This window comes from Lissotriton vulgaris, chromosome 10, assembly GCF_964263255.1.
Source record: "Lissotriton vulgaris chromosome 10, aLisVul1.2, whole genome shotgun sequence".
NCBI lineage: Eukaryota > Metazoa > Chordata > Amphibia > Caudata > Salamandridae > Lissotriton > Lissotriton vulgaris.
Window position 1 is genome coordinate 853,029,687 of NC_141698.1, and position 24,864 is coordinate 853,054,550.

Here is a 24,864-nt window from a genome sequence, read left to right on the forward strand (position 1 = left end):
GCATCATGGGAACAGGGCAGACTAAACTACCAAGCCAATTCTTCACCAGAAAGGAGACAAGCTACCGGGGACCGGTTTCTGGCATTTCAGCCGTCTTCGGCCCGGCTTGCTTGAATCCTGATGGTGCAGTGAGAAAGGGACTCATGTCTGAGTATACCCTGCCACACCTATAGTGGCCAAAAACGATTCAGAAAAAGGGGGTGGTGATGAACAGAGTGTCTGAATTAAGCAGACCACTCTTACCCAGTCCAAAGATCAGGGCTTGATCCATCACCGTTATTTATCTCACTGCACCATCCCAGCTCAGAACCTGGCTATATGCAAATCAGTCTGTCCCTGGCCCAGTGCATCATGGGAACAGGGCAGACTAAACTACCAAGCCAATTCTTCACCAGAAAGGAGACATGCTACCGGGGACCGGTTTCTGGCATTTCAGCCTTCTTCGGCCCGGCTTGCTTGAATCCTGGTGGTGCAGTGAGAAAGGGACTCATGTCTGAGTATACCCTGCCACACCTATAGTGGCCAAAAACGATTCAGAAAAGGGGGTGGTGATGAACAGAGTGTCATTTTGTCCACCATAAGCGTGGAAGGGTATACTCAGATGTGAGTCCCTAGCTCATTGCACCATCAGGATTCAAGCAAGCCGGGCCGAAGACGGCTGAAATGCCAGAAACCGGTCCCCGGTAGCTTGTTTCCTTCCCAGTATAAGAATTGGCTTGGTAGTTTGGTCTGCCCTGTTCCCATGATGCACTGGGCCATGGTCAGACTAATTTGCATATAGCCAAGTTCTGAGCTGGGATGGTGCAGTGAGCTAAAAAACGGTGATGGATAAAGCCCTGATCTTTGGACTGGGTAAGAGTGGTCTGCTTAATTCAGACACTCTGTTCATCACCACCCCCTTTTCTGAATCATTTTTGTCCACCATAAGCATGGAAGGGTATACTCAGATGTGAGTCCCTAGCTCATTGCACCATCAGGATTCAAGCAAGCCGGGCCGAAGACGGCTGAAATGCCAGAAACCGGTCCCCGGTAGCTTGTTTCCTTCCCAGTATAAGAATTGGCTTGGTAGTTTGGTCTGCCCTGTTCCCATGATGCACTGGGCCAGGGTCAGACTAATTTGCATATAGCCAAGTTCTGAGCTGGGATGGTGCAGTGAGCTAAAAAACAGTGATGTATAAAGCCCTGATCTTTGGACTGGGTAAGAGTGGTCTGCTTAATGTAGACACTCTATTCATCACCACCCCCTTTTCTGAATCATTTTTGTCCACCATAAGCGTGGAAGGGTATACTCAGATGTGAGTCGCTAGCTCATTGCACCATCAGGATTCAAGCAAGCCGGGCCGAAGACGGCTGAAATGCCAGAAACCGGTCCCCTGTAGCTTGTTTCCTTCCCAGTATAAGAATTGGCTTGGTAGTTTGGTCTGCCCTGTTCCCATGATGCACTGGGCCAGGGTCAGACTAATTTGCATATAGCCAAGTTCTGAGCTGGGATGGTGCAGTGAGCTAAAAAACGGTGATGGATAAAGCCCTGATCTTTGGACTGGGTAAGAGTGGTCTGCTTAATTCAGACACTCTGTTCATCACCACCCCCTTTTCTGAATCATTTTTGTCCACCATAAGCGTGGAAGGGTATACTCAGATGTGAGTCCCTAGCTAATTGCACCATCAGGATTCAAGCAAGTCGGGCTGAAGACGGCTGAAATGCCAGAAACCGGTCCCCGGTAGCTTGTTTCCTTCCCAGTATAAGAATTGGCTTGGTAGTTTGGTCTGCCCTGTTCCCATGATGCACTGGGCTAGGGTCAGACTAATTTGCATATAGCCAAGTTCTGAGCTGGGATGGTGCAGTGAGCTAAAAAAACGGTGATGGATAAAGCCCTGATCTTTGGACTGGGTAAGAGTTGTCTGCTTAATTCAGACACTCTGTTCATCACCACCCCCTTTTCTGCGCCATGGAAAGGCTGGCGGGGACTAGCTTAGGGGGCCTGTTGCGGGCCCCCGTGGGTGAGGGGGGGCACTTTGGGGGTACCTATGGTACCCCCCCTGCATGTCCATGCACAAGGTGGCAGGCAGAGCGCAGTGCCTGCCACGTTGTGCTTGGAATTGCACAACATGGCATTTTACCATTGCGGCGGGTGCTACAGCCAGCAGCACCCGCCGCAATATTAAATCGCCAGATGCGACCGCCGCAGTTGCATCCTGATTAGGGTGGCAGGGCTGCTGCATGGCAGGCGGGCGGTCCCGTTACCGCTAGGGTGGCGGGCGGACTAAAGTCCGATCGGCATCCTAATGACCCCCCCTTAGAGTCGCCAGTATCTGTGCCCAAACACAGCCCCATGTAGTTTCATGAAGAGGTTTTCCGTGCATATATTGCCATCATAAAATGGTGGTTGAGGATTATGAGACGAGTTAGAAATATGTTATGTTATGTTATGTTATGTTATGTTATTTTAGCTCTTTTATAGCGCACGGCTACTCCATGGAGTGTCCCGGCGCTTTGACAAAGACCCGAAGGAGAGACAATCCAGGGCAAATGCAGAGCAGCAGAAAAAATTACTGGGTAAAAAGCCATGTCTTCAGTTCCGTCCTGAAAACCAGTAGATTGCTGATTTTCCTAAGGGAGACGGGCAAGGAGTTCCAGCATCGTGGTGCCAAGTATCGAAAAGAGCGGCCTCCAATTCTAGCCCGTCTGATGGGAGGAACAGAAGCCATGGCCAAAGAAGCCAATCTCAGAGTTCTGAAGGGCCGATAAAAGGCAAGACGCCTTCTGATGTATCTAGCCCCTGCAAGATGAAGTGCCTTAAAGGCGAGAGTCAGCGCCTTAAAAGTAATCCGTCTCGCGACAGGGAGCCAGTGAAGCCTTTTAAGCAGCTCCGATGCACTCGCTCTTCGATGAAGGCCGAAAATGGCCCTTGCAACGGAGTTCTGCACTAGCTGAAGGCGCGCAAGAAGAAATTTTGGCAATCCCAGATAGAGCACATTCGCATTATCTAGGCGGGAGCCTATCAGAGCCTGTACTGTGGTCTTTCTGTGCTTCAGGGACAAGATCGGAAGGAATTTCCTTAGCATTTTTAAAATGCCAAAGCATTTCCCTGTGAGCTCGCGAATCTGAGGCCCAAAGGAAAGGCCATCATCAATCTGGAAGCCAAGATTCTTCGCCTTGGAAGAGGCATCTGCCGGAGGATACATGTCAGGAGGCCACCAGGCCTTCAATCTCGGATCAGGAGAGCAGCCAAAGAAAAGCAATTCCGATTTATCGGAATTACATTTCAGACTGTGCTGTTTAAACCAGTCAAAGACCGCTCCCAGACAGTCCCTGATCCGCATACCATCAAAGTCAGAGCCCTTACTGCAGGTGAAAAGGAGCTGGGTGTCATCAGCGTAGGATACGATCTGGGCACCGAACGACTCCACCACTGCTGCCAGAGGGGCCATGTAGATATTAAAAAGGGTGGGGCTCAAGATAGAGCCCTGAGGCACCCCCACCTCCAATGGCAGCATGTCGGCGGAGAAAGGTGGCGCCCAGACCGCTTGCCGGCGGCCGGCCAAGAATGACTCGAACCACTTCAACACCACTCCACGCAATCCGATCTCCCAGAGTCTTAAAAGGAGACCGTCATGGGGAGGAGAGCGGTCTCCGTACTCATGTTGGTGCGAAAACCCAACTGAGTATCGTGAAGGATGTCGTTACTCTCAATGTAGTCAGAGAGGGAGATGTGAACATGCTTCTCAACCACCTTTGCCTGAGCCGGAAGAAGGGAGATCGGCCTATAGTTAGCATGGATTAGATGGTCCAAATTGGGCTTCTTGACAAGCGGCAGGATCAAGGCACCCCTGTGCTTAAAGACATGTTGAGCACCGGGTTAAACAAGGAGTTTAAGGCTGGTGCTACTTTTCCAAGGTATTTAGCGGGACAGGGATCCTGCGGGGAGCCAGACTTGAGCTGGGTGAGAAGGTCAAGAGAGGCAGGTAGGGACAGAGGGGGAAACTCAGAAAGAGAGGGGCCTTCCACTACCAAGGATGGAAACCGAGAGAGCCTGTGCTCGGATACAGATACTGAACTCAGAGGGGAAAAAGTATCTTGAATAGCTTTAATTTTAGAGGTGAAAAAGATTGCAAGTTGATGGACCCATGCTTCCGTGTGGGAGTGGGATGGCAATATCGAGGTAGGGGAGATAAAATCTTTTACAATGCGGAAAATTTCTTTACTCTTATTCGCTGCGTCCTCAATTCTTTTGTCATAATAAGCTTTTTTCCCAGCCATAATATGGCGGTGATAGAGCTTCGTGAGTTCCCTATATTTTTTTTGGTCACTGGGATCATACAAGCGGCGCCAGGCCCTTTCAGCTTTTTTACACTCTCGGCGCAGCTCACCAAGAAAAGGAGTGAACCACGGTGCCGAGGCGCGGTTGCAGGATTTTCTAGGAGTAGACATGGGAGCTAACTCCTCAAATCTATCCACTAGCCACCTATGTAGCGGATCCAGATCTTCCTCTAAACTACCAGACAGTTGACAAGGGTGCATGGAGAGTGCAGATGCCAGCATATCAGGGGAGACCCGGTGAAAAGCCCTAGCAGTCCCTCTAGGGCCTTCCAACGGTCTGGGGGACGTAGTGATGACAGGAGAAATAAGTAGAACATGAAGTTTATTGCTATTTTTCTTCTTACAAGATTGAACTTGCAAGGTCATTTTTCTTCGCTGCTCTATTTTAGCTGCCGTGGTTAAGAAAAAGCTTCAGAGAATGGAAATGTACCTTTTCTGGGCTGTTAACGCGAGTCTCAGAAAAAAAGTAACATTCAAGTGTACCTTTTATTAATTGCAACATTTAAACAAGTGCTTGTTTGAAAACGAGCGAGCATGCTTTCTAAGCCTTGAATTTGCACTGCAATGTCCAAAACATTTAATCTCAAACCGCAAATATGTTAGCATACAAACAAGCCTGTATTTCATGTACCCTTGAGAAATACTGTAGCAATTTTGCAAAGCATCACGCGGACCTGGTGCAATTTATGAAACTACTCAGTTCATTGAGGAAATCTCCAAGACAATCGTAGGCATAAGATAAGCAACTGTTTCAAAGCACAAAAAATGTATCAATATATATTCAAAGTTTTTGTTTCTCATAGCTAAAGTCCCCGTGCTTAAATTGGAAGTCCGATCCCTGCGTTAATGTTTTGGACAGGGCTTCAAGTTGGGGACTCGCGGTCTTCCAGGGTAAATCCGCTGAGCGGCTGTTAGCATTCTGCAAACATCTATATGAACTCAGACATCTGTCCGTTCACACTAACGGACACACCGTCATTTTAATTAAATCGTTATCCATATTTTCTCAGTGTAACATTTGGGGACTCAAACTCCTTGGGCTCCCCAAAAACAAATTCTGCCACGCCTATCTGTTTGTTTAGTGACAAACTTAGAGTTTTATTGGTTAATAAATATATATTTGCCCTCTTAACTAATGAATGCCCTTGCTGTCGTTTTAACTCATTGCATACCTCTTACTTCATTACTTCATCTGTTTCACTGAGGGAAGATCCTAGATCCAAGCGTCTTTCTTCACTTTTCAAGTGAACTAGCATTCAGTGGCCCCAGAGATTCATCAGGAGACACTACCACCAACTGTCTTTCCTTACACTAAGGAGTATGACCTTGATGTGGAGATCATCGCAGGAGGAGTGAAAGGCTCTAAACTTCCCATCGGAATCCATTGTTTGGATTTTCGTTTGTTACCGAGCTTGATATAAAAAAACTGAATGCATGCACATTTTATGTTTTCTTTGACACCTAACTGAGCTGAGCTGAGACTTCACTTGAAAGTACCGTTCTGCATTGCATTGCAGTGTTCTCACCGATAGTCATGAACCTAGAATTGTCCACCCTGCATGGATCCAGGAAAAAGAATCCATCCCTCTCGCAATTCGGTGAGACCTCCAAAAGTTAGTGACAGGTCAGCTTTTACTGCATTTTTCTGCAAAAACCACTACAATATTCCAATTCTAGCCCAAACCATATTACTGCATCTAGATGTAAAAGTGGCCTATATAATTACAGTGCAACGACGCTCCAACTGCAAAGAAAAACAAGCATTTTCAATGCAATAGGTCTCGCTTTTGCAAGCGATTAAGCAATTGGCATTGTAAATAACGAGGCCTTTAATTTGTGTTTTAACCCCAACACATATGCAAAAGACATTGTTTTTGTTAATTCTTATAGCTCAAACTCTTGCAAATCCGAGAGCACTTTAATGTTTGTTGGCTGTGCCCCTTTCTTAGATGCTGCTCACCTTATTCAAGTTACAGTGAGCAGCTTCTAAACAAAGGGGCATTGACAATATTAAAGTGAAAGCGCACATGGTGCGCTTTCACACAAAGCAAAAACGAAATAATGAGAAACGTCCTGCAGCGCAGCCGCTTAAGTGAAAGCGACCTGTGATATTTATTAATAAAATAAGTAGGCGCAGCCGCTAATGTGAAAGCGGCCGCCTGTAAAATAAAGAATTAAATAAGCTTGGCCGCTAAACTGAAAGCGGACCCTGCTGTAAATAAAATAATTGAATAAGCGCGGCCGCTATAGTTAAAGTGGACCGCGTAGTAATTTAAATAAATACATTAGTCAAAGTGTGCTGCGTTGTCGTGGGTGGAATAGGGGAAGAGCATTAAAGAAAATAGTGCTCACCAACTTACATTGAAGACTATGTAACAGCATCAGTAAAAGGTCCAGTTGTTATGGGAGGTAAACGAAGCGGGGCTAACAGCCTACTACGACTCAGAAGCCAGCGTTTACGGTTGAAAAAGACACAAGCCAATTAAAAACATGGGCAGAGATTGGGCGGGGCTTCAACACCATACTCCACTACTGTATGCCTCGCAGCAAGCAGCGCATGTGCTGCCCATGCTCGACCTACAAATGAAGGGAAAGGTACCAGTCAGGGAAACGGGTGGATTGCATTCAGCATACACTGGTTTTAAGGAAACCAGCAGCTACCTTGCCCAGTATGCACTATACTGTCCGTGTACCTCACTTCATTTTGTTTTTGGGAGCAAGAGAATAAGAGTTACATTGACGACGAGGGTAGGAGTGAGGGTTTATGACTTAAATGTGAATAGTTGTGATGCAGAACTAGGATTACAAGTAAATAACATTGTAGGGTTCTCAATAATCTTCTTAACGCAAGTGTATCACCACTGCTTGATTATCAATGTAAGAAGTAAAGTGCATGTAACTATGGCATGCAGTATAGTTGTGCTGAGCTTGGGGTAGCTAATTAAATAAACTAAATAGATTCACCTGGCCACCAGTGTGGCAGTATTGCCTTGTAAATGTATGAATGAATATTCAGGTTGCTGCCCTACATATTTTTGAACGTTTGACCTGACGGAATTTACTTCAGAGGGGGGGGGGGGGGGGGGATTGCAGGTACTCTGTTTCTGGCACAGGTTACGGCACATACTGGAAATTAATGTGGCCACTCATAATGATAATCAAGGGTTTTACTTTTATGTATGTTACTGAGTGGTAATTGTGCAATGCGAAATGTTGACTGAGGTTCTGTTTTATGTTTTAGATTTCCAAACGCAGGAAAATCTTCTTTACTATGCAGCGTATCCCACGCTAAACCTCAAGTCGCGAATTATGCATGTAAGTGTATACTCCTTCACACAGTATCTTTACACTTATGTCTGTTGCATGTTAAATGAAAACGAGACAATTCGAATGTATAACATAATGAGAGAGATCTCGTTCTATTTCTTCCAAGTGCCTTGTAACACTATTGATTCCGTCACTCTTCGCACCTTCCAACCTATGGATCCAAATTGAATTGGCAGCCTACACAATAGAAAGCAGCTGCATGACTTGCCTTTCTGAAACAGCACTAATATCTGGGCAGCAACATAGAAGTGGCCCACGCAATGGTTCAAGCACTTGTCTCATTGAGTACATTTTGTGACTGCTCTGTCGAACAGATTATGCATTGCAGCAGCTGATCATGGTGATAAGCAACACTCAGATTGTACACAAATAAAACATTCCCACCTCTTGAGACACAGTCGAGAATGATACATTCTGAAAAGTTAAGGTTAATGCAAGAAAAGGGGTCCCATCACCATGCCTAGCTCTGTGGGTCCAGTGCATAGAAATCTGTCCACAAAGAGAGTACTGGGTCTGACAGGTGAAAGCAAATAATTGACACATTTGCGTGGTCGACAGTGACTCGTGCAGTGTACGACCTACACATGAGCTAGAGATGGTTTGAGTGCGGTCTTTCAAGAAAAATCAATGAAGCCTTGGAGAGCTTTGACGTGGACCCCCATATCATGAAGCCTGCAAATCGAAATATCATGAGATTGTGTTGAAGGCCGCAGTTAGGTGCAAAAGCACAAGCATCATTGGGGTCCCCACATCTAAGGAAGATCTTATGGTATCATTTACAGAGACTAGCGCAGTCTCTGTAGTGTGACATGTTCTGAAACCTGACTGAGATTGATCAAGAAGCCTGCATTCTTCCAGGAATGCTTACAGCTGCTTATTTATGATGCTCTCCAAAGGTTTGCTGAGGAGAGGGAGCAGCGAGATAGGATAGTAGTTAGAGGGATTATTAGGGTCAGCGTTAGGCTTTTTAAAAAATGTGGACTCATTCACTTTTTCCAGATGATAAGGACCGAGGCCGAGTACATAGATTAAAAAGGTAAATAATGGCGGTAGCAATTGTGTTCAACAGACTTGCCATAATACTGGGAGGGCCCAGACCCAGTGGATTTTCTGATTTGGCAGTCTCTAGCAGCCACTGCTCCAAGGTACAAGGAACAACACTTTCCGGATGAAAAATGGCTGAGGGAGAAAGCAGACTAAAATCAGAAAGATTGTCCGATTGGCTCCGTCTTGGAGGGAAATTCACATATATGTTGTTTACTTTCTCTTCGAAGAAATTGGCTAATGATTCGCATAGTTCTTGTGAAACCAGTATCACATGTGTGCAAGAATGAGCCTTAATGAAATCATCAAGTGTTTGGGAGAGAGTTTTGAGGAATTGCCTGCCTAATCGATCTTATTTGCAATAAAATGTCTTCAGGCTGTTTTGATAGCATTGTGATAGCTCTTCAACAGAAATTTAAGTTCTTCTTTATCTCTGGAACTTTGGTCCTTCACCTACACCTTTTCAACCTTTTGCACTTGGATTTCGATAGTTTTAGGTCTGCCGAACACCAGGGGGTTTTGTTTCTGCTGGGGATGTGGCAGGATTTTGCCTACGTGGGGTGATTTGATCTTATACCTGGGAAAAGGAGTCGTTGAAATTTTCCCGAGCGGTCTCCATATTTCCATTACTCGGAAACTCAGATGGAAGGTGAGCTTTGGTGAAGGAGATCCCTAGCAAAGGAGATCGGAGTGACAGAGTTTCACTGACTCGTAGCTTGACTAGGTATTCTTTTTGACTTTACCAACTGTTATTTTTGGGATTTGAAAATGTATCAAATAGTGGTCTGTCCAGAGGAGTGGTAGAGGGGGCTCAAAGCTGAGCTCATGGGAATTAGTAAAAATTAAATCTAGGGTGAGACTGCTGAATAAGTAGATCCCATCACAACCTGTTTAAGACCTAACATTTCCATGTTAGCCAAAAAAAGGCCACTTCATTGTTTAGAACATTTTCACTATGAAAATTAAAATCTCCCAGCAATAAGAAATTATTTGATGCTAGAATGCGAGCGGCGATATGCTCTGCTAAGAGATGACTAACAGTTTTCTTTTCTCCAGGGGGATGATAAATTAGCACACCCTCCCAAAAATCAGTAGCACAGAGCCTGGTTCTTAAAATATACAAAAATATATATTTCCACCCATTCAGCTAACAAGGTTACAACTATTTCTACTATGTCTTTGAGAGTAGTTGCTACACCTCTTCCAGGTCTGGAGTCTCTATCCAACTTAAACAGCTGACACTGCTTTGGGAGAGCTAAAGGGATGCATGATAGAGCTGCTGCATTCAGCCAGGTTTCTATTAAATTACACAGGTCAGGAGAAAGAGGCGTTAACAGATCCCAAAGTTCCGTTAAGTGCTTTGACATAGATCTAATATTACAGTATATGCCTTTTAGAATGCATAGAATGGCAGAGGAAGGGTAATTACGTACAGGATTTGGATTTGCAAATCTCGAGTCCCTATTAATATGTGAGCCCTTGAGGGTGGCTAGTGAAGAGCCAAGCCCCCCTTGTAGTAAACAAAGAGGAGCTCAAGGAGCACTAAAGCTTACACTATAGATAAGAAGCCGGGCCTTTAGGTTTAGAGGGAAGTGACCTGTGCAACACTTTGATGTAGAGCCAAAATTCCTAGCTGTGGTGTTGAGTGGTGGAGTTCGGCGGAGGAGTAACATAGTTTATCCGAGGTAGTAATATTCCATGTAAAAAAGCAGGGTTCCTGGCGACGTTTAGGCGCGGATGGACACTGATGGACATGCCTGTGGCACGCCTCTGGTGCTCCAGGGGCATGCTCGCTGCACTAATCCTCTGTCTAAAATGGGAATCAATCAATCAATCAATCAATCATAACATTTGTATAGCGCACTACTCACCCGGCAGGGTCTCAAGGCGCTTGGGGGAAGGGGTCCGCTATTGCTCGAACAGCCAAGCCTTGAGTTGTCTCCTGAAGGCGAGATGGTCCTGGGTCAGTCAAAGATGGATGGGGAGGGAGTTCCATGTCTTGGCCGCCAGGTAGGAGAAGGATCTGCCTCCGGCGGTGGCTCTTCGGATGTGTGGTACGGCGGCGAGGGCGAGGCTTGTAGAACGTAGCTGGCGGGTGGGCGTGTAGAAGGTCAAGCGGTCGTTGAGGTACTTGGGGCCCAGGTCGTGGAGAGACTTGTGTGCGTGGGTGAGGAGCCTGAACGTGATCATCTTGCTGACGGGGAGTCCTTCAGGTGGCCGAAGATGTGGCTGCGTCGGGGGATGTCCAGGATGAGTCGGGCGGAGGCGTTCTGGATGCGTTGGAGTCTTTTCTGTAGCTTGGCTGTGGTTCCGGCGTAGAGGGTGTTTCCGTAGTCCATTCGGCTGGTGACGAGTGCCTGGGTGACCGTCTTCCTAGTTTCGGTCGGGATCCATCGGAAGATCTTGCGGAGCATGCGTAGGGTGTTGAAGCATGATGAGGAGACGGCGTTGACTTGTCTGGTCATCGAGAGGGAGGAGTCCAGGATGAAGCCCAGGTTGCGTGCGTGGTCTGTTGGCTTGGGAGTGGCGCCCAGGAGTCGTCCCAGGCGGAGGGCGATGGTCCCAGGACGAGGACTTCCGTCTTGTCTGAGTTCAGTTTCAGGCGGCTGTTCTTCATCTACTCGGTGACGTCTTTCATCCCTTCATGTAGGCTCGTTCTGGCGGTGGCGGGGTCTCTGGTGAGGGAGAGGATCAGCTGGGTGTCGTCGGCGTAGGAGATGATGTTGAGGTTGTGCTGGTGTGCGATGGCTGCAAGAGGTCTCATGTAGACGTTGAAGAGGGTGGGGCTGAGTGATGATCCTTGCGGTACGCCGCAGATGACTTCGGTGGCCTTGGATCGAAACGGGGGGAGGCGGACTCTCTGTGTTCTTCCGGTGAGGAACGAGATGATCCATTCCAGTGCCTTCTCTTGGATACCGATGTTGCTGAGGCGTTGAACTAGGGTGCGGTGGCAGACGGTGTCGAACGCTGCAGAGAGGTCCAGGAGGGTGAGGGCCGCTGTTTCCCCGTTGTCGAGCAGGGTTCTGATGTCGTCGGTGGCTGCGATGAGGGCGGTTTCGGTGCTGTGGTTGGCTCGGAAACCGGACTGCGAGGGGTCGAGGGATCTGTTCGTCTCGAGGAAGGCTGCAAGCTGTCTGTTGACGCTCTTCTCGATGACTTTGGCAGGAAAAGGGAGGAGTGAGATGGGGCGGAAGTTCTTGAGGTCCGTGGGGTCCGCTGTTGGTTTCTTCAGTAGGGCGTTGAGCTCGGCATGCTTCCAGCTCTCCGGGAAGGTGTCGGTGTTGAAGGAGGTGTTGATGACGTCCCGGAGTTGGGGTGCGATGATGGAGTCGGCCTTGTTGAAGATGTGGTGGGGGCAGGGGTCGGTTGGAGATCCGGAGTGGATGGTGTTCATCGTGCGGGCTGTGTCTTCGGTGGTCACCGTGGTCCAGGTGCGGAGGGTGGCGGTGGGGGGCATTGGTTCCACGGTTGGGTGCGTGGATGGTGCGCTGAAGCTGTTGTGGATGTCGGCGATCTTGCGGTGGAAGAACGACGCGAGAGAGTCGCAGAGATCTTGTGAAGGAGTGATGTCGTTGTTGCCGGTGCTGGGGTTGGAGAATTCCTTGACGATGCTGAAGAGTTCCTTGCTGTCGTGGGCGTTGTTGTCCAGTCGTTGCTTCAGTGATTTCTTCTTGGTAGTGCGGATAAGCTGGTGGTGCTTGCGGGTGTCGTGTTTGAGGGCGGTCATGTTGTCTGTGGTCTGGTCGAGGAGCCAGGCTTTCTCGAGGGTGCGGCAGGTGCGCTCTTCTCTCAGAATCTCTCATCTGAGAGAAGAGCGCCTAAACCGTAAACCTCCCCCAAGATGGCAGCTCAATGTGGCAACCCGAAAATGGGGTGAAATCTGCAGCTCTCTGCTCAAACGACTGAGACCATGGCTGACAAGAGAGTGAGGTAAAGTGTGTATGCTTAAAAGATTACAGAAACAATACGTTTTTTCAATAAAAACAGTTGTGGTATCCCCCACCCAACAAAACAGTAATACACTATCCCAGACCGTAAAAAAATGTAAAAAGTCAAGCCCAAAAGTAAAGATTATTGCATTGTGACAACCCTAGTTCCTTTGGTTGAATATTAAAAGATATATGAGCGGTATTAAAACCAATCAGAAAGAGAGTCAAGTGCTCGCTATACTTCGCAGCGCATTTGTGTCGCCATCGGTCTAAAATAGGCGTCTCTCATCAGAAAAGTATAACCATTTTAGTTTGCGTACTTATTATATCATTCCAAGATGGCTTTTGCAGGTAATTTGCCTTTTCTGCATGGTCACCCTAGATTTTTTTCTTTTGTTGGACCCTATTTTTGTTTGTTTGCTTTAGAACTATGTGCAAATTATCCTGCTAACCAGTAGCAAAGTGCCTGTGCTCCCCCTTTAAACATGGTTGAATTGGACTATTCCAAATTGTCATATTCAATTGCCTAGACGTCCCTAGTATATTGTGTACAAAGAGTTCCCAGGGCCTGGAAGTGAAGGGTCACTAGCAGACTGCAGCAACTATTGTGCCATTCTCTACAGTGGCAAAGCAACCATAGTTTCAGGCCTACCCTATGTAGCATTATTGCTGCGGGCCACCTGTGAAAATATGCCTTTTTGACAGTCAGAAACCTCCCTTATAAATATTAAGTACTGCTATGTTAGCTCTGTAGCCCATAAGGTAGGGTGCATGGTATTTCAAAGTGGGACATGTAGAAAATTAAAGTGTCATGGCCCCAATAGATGTTTTCACATTGACAGGCCTAGCTGTCCTATGTAGAAAGCCAGAGTTCAGATTAAAATACTAATACTGTATCTCGGAAATGGGCAAGCTAGAAAAATAATTAAACCACTATTTTCAGTAGTTATTGAAATCAAATTCAATGGTGATGTCAGAAGTTTAATAAACATTGTGCTATGTTCTGGAAAGTGCGAGCACTGTAGGGTGTGCATCATTAAGACGAGGAAGTACACTCACTATACAACGAGAAAAAGATGATTGCCAGACGTGTGTACAGAGGGTGCATGACAAAGTCAGAGTATTGCATGTAGTGTACACAGCAAAATCTGTGCAGTTTGAGAAGGAATATGGTAAAACGTGTGTGACGAATACACACTATAGAACAGCAGCAGTATACAGTGTAACCAGGAGGCTCTGTGCACACCTCATGCTGCACAGGGCCTTAATTGAATGTAGTATATATATAGAGAGTAAACAGTGAGGGTATTGGATTTAAACCATACAACACATAAACATGCTGCATGGGCAGGTATATGGTGTAGACAAAAGGCATTGTGTAAGTTTGGCCTTTACTGTGTTTTGCGTGGAAAATTCAGCAAGATATTTTTAGAATAGCTGACACACAGTCACATAATGTACAAAAAAGAAGCAGGATAGCCAATGATGTCTGTTAACTGGCAACACATGTCAGAACACTAACCTGGTGCCAATGATTCCACAGGAGCAGAAGATCTTATCCCAGCACCGCCAAGTGAATGCTTTCAATCTTAATAGAACTTAAATTGAAAGATGTTCACCAGGGGGAAGGGGATTTGGGAGAAAAGAGAAGAGAGACTGCCTTGACGTTTATGGTAGTGTCTTCGATACTCCACTCTGTCAGGCTGTGTGAGTTCTTTCTTTTGCCAACAGGAAGATTATTCATACATGATAATACCTACAAATAAGAGTAATTAACAAGAATAAACCACGGTTCTCAGACTGTCTCACAATTCTAATAAATGCAATTACAGAGTTGATATGTACATTTCCCTGAAATCACTATTCACAATACCTATTGAAGCTTCAAGGACTAGCCCCTCTCTTATTGGTAGTTGAGAAGTAATAGTCCATTATTCTTTCTTGGGAATTAAGGTTTCAAAGTAATTATATGAGTCCTTTTCTCTAAATTTTTGAGGGAGGATCGAGAGAGAGTTCAGCTCCCTTTTGTTTTAAGACTATTTGAAAATAAATATACATTTGACCTCTTGGAAAATTCTCCTTATTTGTGCTTCGCGATCTTTCAACACTATTCCACCTCTTATTTGTCAGCTGGTAGATACTGCTCTGGAAATGACAGATACTTTTCATAAATAACCGTTCTTTGATTCCGAAATTTCTTTCTCTTCACAAGCAAAATATTCGCAGCTCCTGAAGAAAATGGCAAAATCTATGGTTGAAAAGCAAAAAATTACTCCTCCGGTGTGCACACCAGCCTTTTTTGAAGGCAGAGATAAGGGTTCGAGTTTTTAGAAAGATCTAGACTTCTTTGAGGTAAATTCAGGCGCAAAGCTGAGACGCTGCTCTCAGGCAACGGGTTCAGTTGTAGTGCGCCGCGTGAGCTTCGTGCAGCCGCACTTGTACTTAGAAATCCTCTGAGGGTTTGCAAGAAGAATGGAATGCTGACCCATCTGAAATCCCTGTCGCCCATGTTGGGTTTCCGCAAGGCAGCGGGTGCTCAATTTCTTGAGAAGAATGTGTAGAGGGAAACGAGCGAAAGGCAGCCAAAGTCTCCAATAGAGGTATTTATTAATCCTGAGCCTTTTTCTGTAGCCTTTCCTATTGTGATTAGAGATTGAATTTACATTCCTGACAGCACAATACTAGACCGCTTATTGGAACCAGAAGGATGTCTGCTACACACAGCACTACATGTAATATGCACAGCGACCGTGGTGGTGGCTGTGTGTACATTATACTGTCTAATTCTTAAAGGGGCTCTGCACCACTTATTTATTTATTTATTTATATTCTTCTATCGCGCATGAATCAGCCCCGAAGGGGGATCTCCCCGCGTAGCTTCTGTAGGAAATAAGAGACATACTAGGCATGACAGTGTAGGAGAGCTGGAGGGAATTAGTCTTGGGTGAAAAGATATGTTTTTAATTTCTTTCTAAAAGAGAGGAGATTAGGAATTTGTCTCAGCTGAGAGGGCAGAGAGTTCCATAACATGGGGCCTTTGAGTGAAAGGGCCCGTCCTCCCTGTCTAGCTCTCGTCACTCTAGGTACCTGCATCAACATGGTGTTGCTGGAGCGCAAAGCACGTCCAGGAGAGTAAGGGACAAATATGTCTCTTAGGTATTTGGGGCCAGAGCCATAAATACACTTATGCATTATACAGCATAATTTAAAGTTGACGCGATGTCTCACCGGGAGCCAGTGAAGAAGAGAGAGGAGAGGGCGTGAGGGAGTTCGGGGGAGGGCATTCAAGATGAGTCTTGCTGCAGTATTCTGCACCACCTGCAATGGTGGGACCACTACATATGCAGTGCAGATAAACATGGTGTCAGAATGCTATGCAGAGAGTTTAATTGCACATGAGCTTACATAGAATGTCCATGGAGTATTTATGTGAAAAGGTGAGCTCTGTGTAACTTTAATCAGGGACTGCACATGTCCTACTCTCAGATGCACTGTATCCATGGGTTCTCCTCTGCAAAGGACTCTGGTTCATCCATGTTGTTGCTGTTAGGAGCCTCAGCTCAACACTACTATAAGTGAAAACTGCATGTTGCCTGTTACTCCTGTGGTGACAGACGTGCAGAGTGGTCCCATACCAACTGCTGCTGCCTGTGAGAGTAGTTTCCGGTGTGTGCTCTATGTTGCACCTCTAGTTTCCCCTCTCCGTGTGGCTTCCCTCCGACCAATTGTTTATTTTGATCAAGCCATCTCAAATCTGCAACTATACATAAGGAACACTTGCCTTATTTCCTGCACATGCTTGTTGCACGCACCACAAAATTACACACCGGACCACAAGTGTGCTTTTTGTATTTCAAAAAAAATCATGGTGCACAGCCTAAATGATGTGTTACAAAATGGCTAAAACCATTGGCAAAACCGACTAAGTCTCAAAGACCTATGTGTGGCTCTGGGCAGTAGCTCACTTATTCTCCCTGTTGGCCTCGAGCACCTTGAAACCTTAAGGTGTGATATGTTTGTGCTTGACAAATATGGATTATATTTATTATTTATTATTATTCTGACGGATGATGACACCAAAAGTCCACCTATAGACCCCAGTTGCACTGGGTGTGTAGAGGTATATTCTCCTACACTATTCTAACTAATGGATAGAGGCAGTCCATACAGGGGCGGTTCCAATCCCGAAGAAAGCCCTTAGACCCACAATTGGGCATTTTTCTGTGTCCTGAAACATGGGTTCCTCTTAGCAGAGTAGATTTAATGCCCTACAATTACTTTTTATACCTGCCATCTCGTGAAAGCAATAAAGTAACATGTCATCTAGAAGGTAGTTTTACTTTGATTTCCACTTGTCCGCATTGACAGTTGGTTGCAGGGGGTTTGAACAACTGATAATCAGGTCCTAAAGTCACCAAATTTAAGAGGCTATTGGTCTTATCATTTGTCGACAGTGAAGCTTCATTTAGATTGGTCAAGGGGCAGGATAGACAGAAACTTGATACTTTTTCCTCACCGGCATTTCCCAGACCTTTCTACAAAGTTTATGGATCTTCTGACCACTTACAAGTCCCAGGAGACGACCTCTAAATCAAGCCAAACTGCTTGAATTTTTGCCACTTTGGGGAAGGAATAGCCTGACTCCAGGATCTTGTTTCCAGGCTAGAATAGCTACAATATCCATCTTTTACCATCACCTTGCTTCCATAAAGATTCAGAGGCATAATTTTTCCCTTAATTTCTTTCAATAGGGATACCACATTAAAACCCTGTATTAACTGTTAAACTTAATTAAACCCACCAGTGTTGTATGTAACTTCATGATATATTGGTAGTAGCAACCTGATGGCAATATTTTTGTAAGATGATATATACGTAATGATTTAAGTCGTATACTTGTCCACCCCTGAAATAGTAGGTTTCCAGATGTCACATTCCGGCACAAGGTGACATTGATTTCTTGACGCAGCACCCTACATTTCAAAACTTGATACAAACTTCCACCAGTAGGATGAACCCAATTCCTTCGTCACGTATCCACCTGACAGAGCCAAAACACAATGAGGCATTTGGAAAGCAGATGCTTCCTCAGCCAGTCTAGCTCTCCAAACAGTAAATGCCAGCTGTCTTTTTTGGTGAGGTATTTCGATTGTAGGAAGCCGGCTCTTTATGTAGTATATCAAAACGAGAAATGCTGGGCAAAGAGTCCAGGTATTTCCTTACGAGTGGATAGGGCTTGCTCTAGTAATCCCAAACACTCTTTTAGGGGATAATATGGTCATGCAGCCTGAGGCTTATCAGAGAGGAGTGTGAGACCTCTGCAAATACACACAATAGTCAATAAATGCTGCAAACAACTCAATAAGAAGATCCACACAAGTTTATAAAAATAACACTTATCTTTATATATGTTTAGGTACCAGAATCAATAGGATCAGTTACGTTTTTTTTCTCAAGAGAACTACTTTTGCATTTTAACAGCCACCCGTGTATTTTTTAGAAGCTGCAATGTTATCCTATGGGAGGAACAACAATTCGAACAAACAAGTTCTTTGTAGCAACAAGACCATCCTCAGGACTTGAGGTGAGTATGGGACAAGGTCCCAGTTTGGCACCAGGGTTTGGCGGTTCCAGAGCCTCACAGCTAGGTCTGTGGTACTTGCAAGATGCAGATGAACAGCTCTGCTGTTGCACAGGAGTTCCTGTGTCTTTGGAGAAGTGCTTGTACTCCTCCCAGGTTTTGGAGGATCAGCAGCTTGCAGAGCAAGACGACTTTGGCGCAGTTGTCGAGAATAGGCAAACAGGCCGGCAAAGCTGGTGCCAAGTCAATAGTTCTTGCTTTCGCGGCTCTTCTGCCTCCTTCTTTTGGTTGGCAGGATTGGATTCTCTGGTGCCATGGGCTCCCTTGAATGTTGAAATTAGGAACAATAGTGGAGCGTGCGATGGTAGCTAATGGCTACCTACCCTTGTGGGACACTATACCCCCTATATGACCACTTACTTGGGTAGGTGGTCATAACCTAGTCCCAGAATTACTGATTTTGCCATCACCAAGACGGCGAACTCTGAAAAGTCGCCTCCACTTCGAGTAGCCTACCTTAGAGGTGGCTCTAGCCTGAGGTGGACACGCCTGTCGAACTTACTAATTTTCCCGCCTGTCCAGGTTCAAAATAGCACTGGACAAAGGAGTTTGGCTTCTTCTCCTGTGAGAGAGACCATATTTGCATACCAAAGGCAGTAGGCCCTTTGAAGCTCCCCTGCCTTGGAATGGTAATCTGAAGGTCATCTTGTGGGAGGGGTGGCGACATGCCCTCTTCCTGAGTAGGCTTGGTTTATAGCCCCCGAGAGCAAAGGCCCTCACCCATGGGGATCAGAAACTCATCTCGTGTGGCAGGCAGGTGAAAACCAGTCAATCAGCACACCAGTAGATGGTAGGTTTTCAGGGAGCACCCCTAAGGTGCCCTCTGTGTGAATGTATTACTAAATCCGACTCTGACAGCAGTGCAGGTTTATTAATATGAGTTGTTGAATACCAAACTTCCCTATTTTCAGTGAAGCCATCAGCCTTGGGTACTCACTTTCACCAGTGTCCATCACATGCTTTAAAAAAATTTCTCTGATCACTGGTGCGGGTAGAAAGTGAGCTGACCAGTACCATGGCATATCCGCTCAAGCTGTTATGCCCTCACATGAAGTATAGTGCACCATGCCTGAGGGCAAGAAGGCCTGCAGTAGGCGTGACCTACTTATACCGTATGCAGTGTCTGCAGGTATGAAACACAGGCTGTGTGCCATATTGTGTTGTCACTTTTGTCTGCACCAAGACACACGGCCTGCGGTGGCAGTGTGCATGAGCTTAGTGATGGGACCCATAGGGTCGCACAATTCATGTTGCAGCCTTTAGGAATCCTCTTTCGTACCTAACCTCAGGTACCAAGGGCAACATTTACTACGGGCTTTCAGAGGATCCTAAAGGTATGGCCAATTGCACAGTTTTGGGAAAAGCGATCTGGCACTGGGGACCTGGTTAGCAGGAACCCAGTGTGCTTCCTGTCAAAATCACATCAATTACCCGGCAACAAGTGGGGGTGACCATGTCGAAAAAAGGGCACTTTCCTACAATATTGCTTTATGGGATATGGTTCCTGAGATTTTTATGGCTGTTCCCAGGAATTTCTGGCCAATTAGGCTCCAACCACCCAGAATGACCAGGACGCTCCAAAGTGTACGCTCTGGACTGAACACTACTGACTGCTCGGGCAGAACACTTGGCACTAGTGTGGTGCTCCGGTGGCATGCTTGGATAAGGTCCTCAGGCTTCTCTGGTGACCTACAAGCCTCTTCGGTGGAAATGGCATTTGATGGATCTCGCCTGTTTGGCGAGAAAGATGATTCATCATTTGGGATCTATTAAAGAAAGCTGAGCCAGAGCATGCTCCCTAGGCCTTCAAACCCCTGAAAATGGTATCCTGAAAAATGTATCCCGGTTCGAGGCTACTCCAGGGTGTTGACATACTGGGACTGCCAAAACCTGCTTCTCCTGCAATAGGCGCCCCTGTCCTGTTGGGGACAGGGATCAAGCTGACACTATCCAGGCCACCAATGGCTACAAACTTCCCAGTTCCCTACCGCTGCAGTAACAGTCTCCAAACTGCCCCTGCAGCAACAGCCTTCAAAAACAACCACACTCTGGGGGCAGGATCAGATATTTCCTCCAAGGGTGGCAAAATTTAACATTTGACATGTGGTTAGACCAGTTCGTCAAACTAGGCTATGCCATTCCTTTTTGATCCGCTGCATCTTGCACCTACAAGCAAACCATCTTTCAGAGGACTACTTTTCATCTTGCTCCAAGAAGCTCAGGGTCTTTTGGCAAAAGGGGCCAAGAAGAGGGCCCGGCTCAGGAAATATGGACTGCCTGTAAATCCCTCTATTTACTTATGTTGACAAAGGACGGGGGACTTTATTCCTATTTTAGATCTCCTTCCTCTGAACACCACCTTGTTGAAGGACAAATTCAAGATGGTCACAGTGACAGGAGTTCTGTCTGCCCTGGTTCCAGGCAACTGGATAGTGGTTTTGGACCAGCTGGATTCTTACTTTTCATGTACCCATAGACCTGTGATATAAGCGGGTCCTGGAGCATTTTCAGTTTTTCATACTCCCCTTTGGCCTAACTAATGCTCCTCAGGTGTTCATGAAGGTAATGGCAGTGGTCGCAGCACGCCTTCAGAGTTTGAGGACTCCAGTTTTCTCCTACCTTGACCACTGGCTATTGAAGGGGTTTCACCACAGTCAGTCGTAGACCATATCCAGAGGATGGCGAACCTCCTGATATCATTTGAGTTCACTATCAGTGTGCCGGAGTCACATCTGACTCCTTTGCAGAGGCGCCCTTTCATTGAAGCCATTCTGGATGTTGTGCAGTTTCAGGCCTTCACATCGCAACAAGGCCCTACATTTGGAGTATGATCTTGATGGTTCATCCTCTGCCCTGGGTAGTACTGAAGTGTCTGGTCTTCTTGGCATCCTGCTAGTTGACTATGCCAGGTGGCATATCTGGAATCTGCAATGGAACCGGAAGTATCAGAAGCCCCAGCACCAATGGAACCTGTCAAATCCAATTTAGGTTTAAGAGGGGACTGTATACGACCTGCATCAGGTGCTCAATTGGACTTGCAGCAGGCCCATCTCACAGCCTTCCCAGAATTGACAGTGGTGACAAAAGTGTATCTTCTTGGATGGGCAGGTCTCTGGGAGAGAACTTTGGCCCCAGTGGAGACCTGACTCCACTTCAACCTGTTGGAGCTGTAGGCCATTTTCCTGGTGCTGAAAGTCTTCCTACAGTCCACCATAGGGGGGATGGCTCAGTTTCTCACAGACAACACCAACACCATGTGGTGCTGCAGTATGCTGGGCGGGGTCGGGTCTTGTGCCAGGAGGCATTTCGTCCCTGGAGTTGGCTGAAGCAAAAGGGCATTCCTTTTTTAGGAACCACCTGACTTGAATTCCTGGGCAAACTAACTAAGCCGGCGGCATCTGGCAGACAATGAATGTACGGTTGCCCTCCTATGCGGCACATGCCATCCTCCGGCAATGGAGAAGGCCCTGATATATATTATTTTGCCCTCACAGAGAACGCACATTGTTAAAACATTTGTCTTCTGCACCCTCCAAGAAGGCTCGGTTTAGGGGTTGCATTCCAAATAGGGTGGAGCATGGAACTCCTGTACGCCTTTCCGCCGCTGCCTCTCCTACCAGATTTCTGAAGAAAAGCTGAAATTACTGGGCCAAGTCATCATAGTGTATCTGGATTGGGCAAGGAGAGCCTGGTATCCAAAATGTCTGGGAATTAGCATCTGTCTTCCGATCAATCTGCTGCTTCTGGAGGACCTCCTGTCACAACAACAAGGTAGGGGTTCTTCACCCAAACCAGCTGAATCTACACCTCTGTGTGAAGATTTAGCGGCATCATTTGACCTTCCTCCTGGGGTTGATAATGTCATCCTCGCTGCTAGCCATCCTTCTATGAAATCTGTCTATTGCCGGAACTGGTACAAGTTTGTAGCAGGACGTGGCTCCTGCAATACTGACCCGATACAATTCAGCCTGTTTGATGTTTCGTCATTTGTTTTATCCCTGGCCAGCTAGGATTTGCAGTGGGCACCATTAAAAGTTACTTGTTGGCCCTCTTGGCCATTTAAAAATTTCAAGCCGCGTCGTAATTGTTCAAAATACCTGTTCTGAGGAGGTTTCTAAAATGTATGACTAATTTGTTTCCTGGCCAAAACTTTTGTGAAACCAGACCACATTGGAATCTTAATTTCGGGTTCACTTTCCCTGTGTGCACATCAGTCGAACCCATGCACATATGTGTATTACGTCTACTGACTCTGAAGATAGTTTATCTGGCTGCGGAGATATTGACTTTTGGCATGATTGAACTCCTGGCTTTCCCAGTGCAGCCCCTTTACACCATCATTTTCCCAGACAAAGTGGGGCTAAGGTGTGACTGTTTTTCCGATTGGGCAATCAATCACTTTCCCAATGTTCTTTGTTCTCCCTCTCCCATCAAAAGAGTAGGAGAGACTCCATCCGTAAAATGTAAATCCAGTACTTGTATAGGGCACAAATCACCCCCGAAAGGTTATCTCGGCGCTGGGGCCGTTCGGAAGATTAAGCGAGCTATTGCCCAGAGTTGCAGGGTGCTGGGCAGATTCCTGCCGCCGGGGATCGAACTGTGATCCCCAGTGTCCAGCGTCAGCCGGCCTGGCCGTGGCGCCACACCTAGACCCTAATATAACTTCAACCTTTTATATTGATCGCACCAAAGACCATCAGGTGAACGATCAGCTCTTTGTTATGATATGTTATGTTATGTTATGTTAAGGGGTGCTTGTAAAGCGCACTGTCACCGAGGGTTTCCTGGCGCTGATTAGATGCTGAGGGGACAGAGGGACTTTAGCTGGGTTGTGGGAAGAGCCAGGTTTTTATTGATTTACGGAATTGGATGAGAGTGTTGGAGGTCTTGACTGAGGAAGGTTTTGTGGGATCTCTGGAACGCAAAAAGGCAAGGCAGCGCAGAAAAGGACTTTTTCAAGGTGAATAGTCTTTGCATAAAGATCTGCTACATACTGGCCAAGAAGCATCCTCAAGAGGGGTTGTAAGCCCATTCCATCAAGGCCACTACCACTGTGCTGGCACGGGAAGGGCCTGTTTTCTGACATCTATTCTCAATAGGAGGGACGAGGGCTTGTTAGGTCCAGTGTACATGTCCCCTAAAAATAGTGGTGAAACAAGTAGCATTCAGTTCCTGAGAGGAATGGGCTGGAAGGGGTGGGGAGCAAGGGGTGGAAGGAGAAGGAAACTCCAGGTATGAAATGGGAGACAGAAGTGGGATAGCTCCTATAAGGAGCAAGGGCCCTCACACACCCAAGAGGTGTCAAGCTTCATCATAGGCCAGCTCCTTGTTGGGCTGGCACTGCAGTGCCCAACGAGCCCTGCAGGGGGGCTCTTTGATGGAGGTTTTCTCAGTTTGCCACTGCGAAGCACCAAAAGCGGGGGCTTGTGTAGGATGAGAAGTGGGAGAAAATGGTGCGTCTGAAAATAACTATGGGTGTCCAAAAATAACTTCATTTGTTGGATACCGAAGCTACGGTTAAAAACAATGGACTATAAAAGTTGAGGCTGGCGAGGAAAATTAAACCTATTACAGCTCATAGTGATCTGTGAATGGTCGACATGTTTCATGCCCAAGATATCCAGTAGGATTAATGGCATTTCATCAGGACGGGGTGATCCTCATTTATTCCAAAGAGGATGGTCGGAAGTGTACTAAGAGATTGCTTGCCCTAAGGTCAGGACTCGTGTCATAATCCAAGGTGCCAGTGGAAGTGAGTGTAAAAAATCATCTCCCTTCTGTCAAAAACCTAGGGGATGTGGTGAGACCCCAACCTTGACGTCCAAGACAAGCGCACACTGGCGAGGGCGAAGAACTTGCTGCACAAGGACTCCAGTCTTCATGCAGGTGTTGGCCCACCCCTTCCAGCCCATTCCTCTAAGGAACTGCATACTACTTGTTTCACCACTGTTTTTTTACATCTGTCAGGCTGCGACATGGATGTCTGTACACATGTTCACAAAGCACTACTGTCTTGGCAGGCAGGTCAGAAGGGAAGGAGTTTTCACCACCATGGGAAGTACTGCTTTGGTATCCATTCTAAAGGTGATGATTCTGCGGTGAGAAGTATCCATCAGAAGAACAAGTTACTTATCTTTAGGTAACGCTTTTTCTGGAGTATACTCCATTTAACCACAGATTTATCACTTCTCTCTCTCCTCCTCGTTCCATAGAATGGTCTCTTTTTCTGCCTAAAAAGATTTCAACTTTGAGATCTGTACACTTTACCTTTGATTATTTTTGCACTCCACTTCAGAGAGCTCGCCAGAGTGCAGAAATTAACTGACGTCGAGGCACAGGGGTGGTGCTTATATGCGGCTTCATCATCACTTCTGGGTGTAACGGAGTTAATGCGAGCCCCATGGCACCATCTTCTGGCGCATAGGAGCAATGTTGTTAAATCTTCCAGATCCAGTCTGTTGTCTGGGGATATTCTAAATGTGAGAAATTTGCGTTGAGACAGAGTACCCACCAGATAGAGCTTTAACTAGATGGTAAGTAACTTGTTCTACTGGTAGAGTACCTCTCCAAATGCCTTGACCATGAGAGTGAGCAAGTAATTA

General features: G+C 46.4%; 1 protein-coding gene across 1 annotated transcript in view; it reads left to right on the forward strand.

Annotated features, from left to right (window-relative positions):
- GTPBP10 (GTP binding protein 10) overlaps nt 1–24,864 on the forward strand; it is a 153,951-nt gene that overhangs the window by 75,049 nt on the left and 54,038 nt on the right. Inside the window, exon 5 of the mRNA XM_086941792.1 lies at nt 7,563–7,636. Coding sequence (XP_086797918.1) covers nt 7,563–7,636 — 74 coding nt within the window. The remainder of the gene's footprint in view (nt 1–7,562; nt 7,637–24,864) is intronic.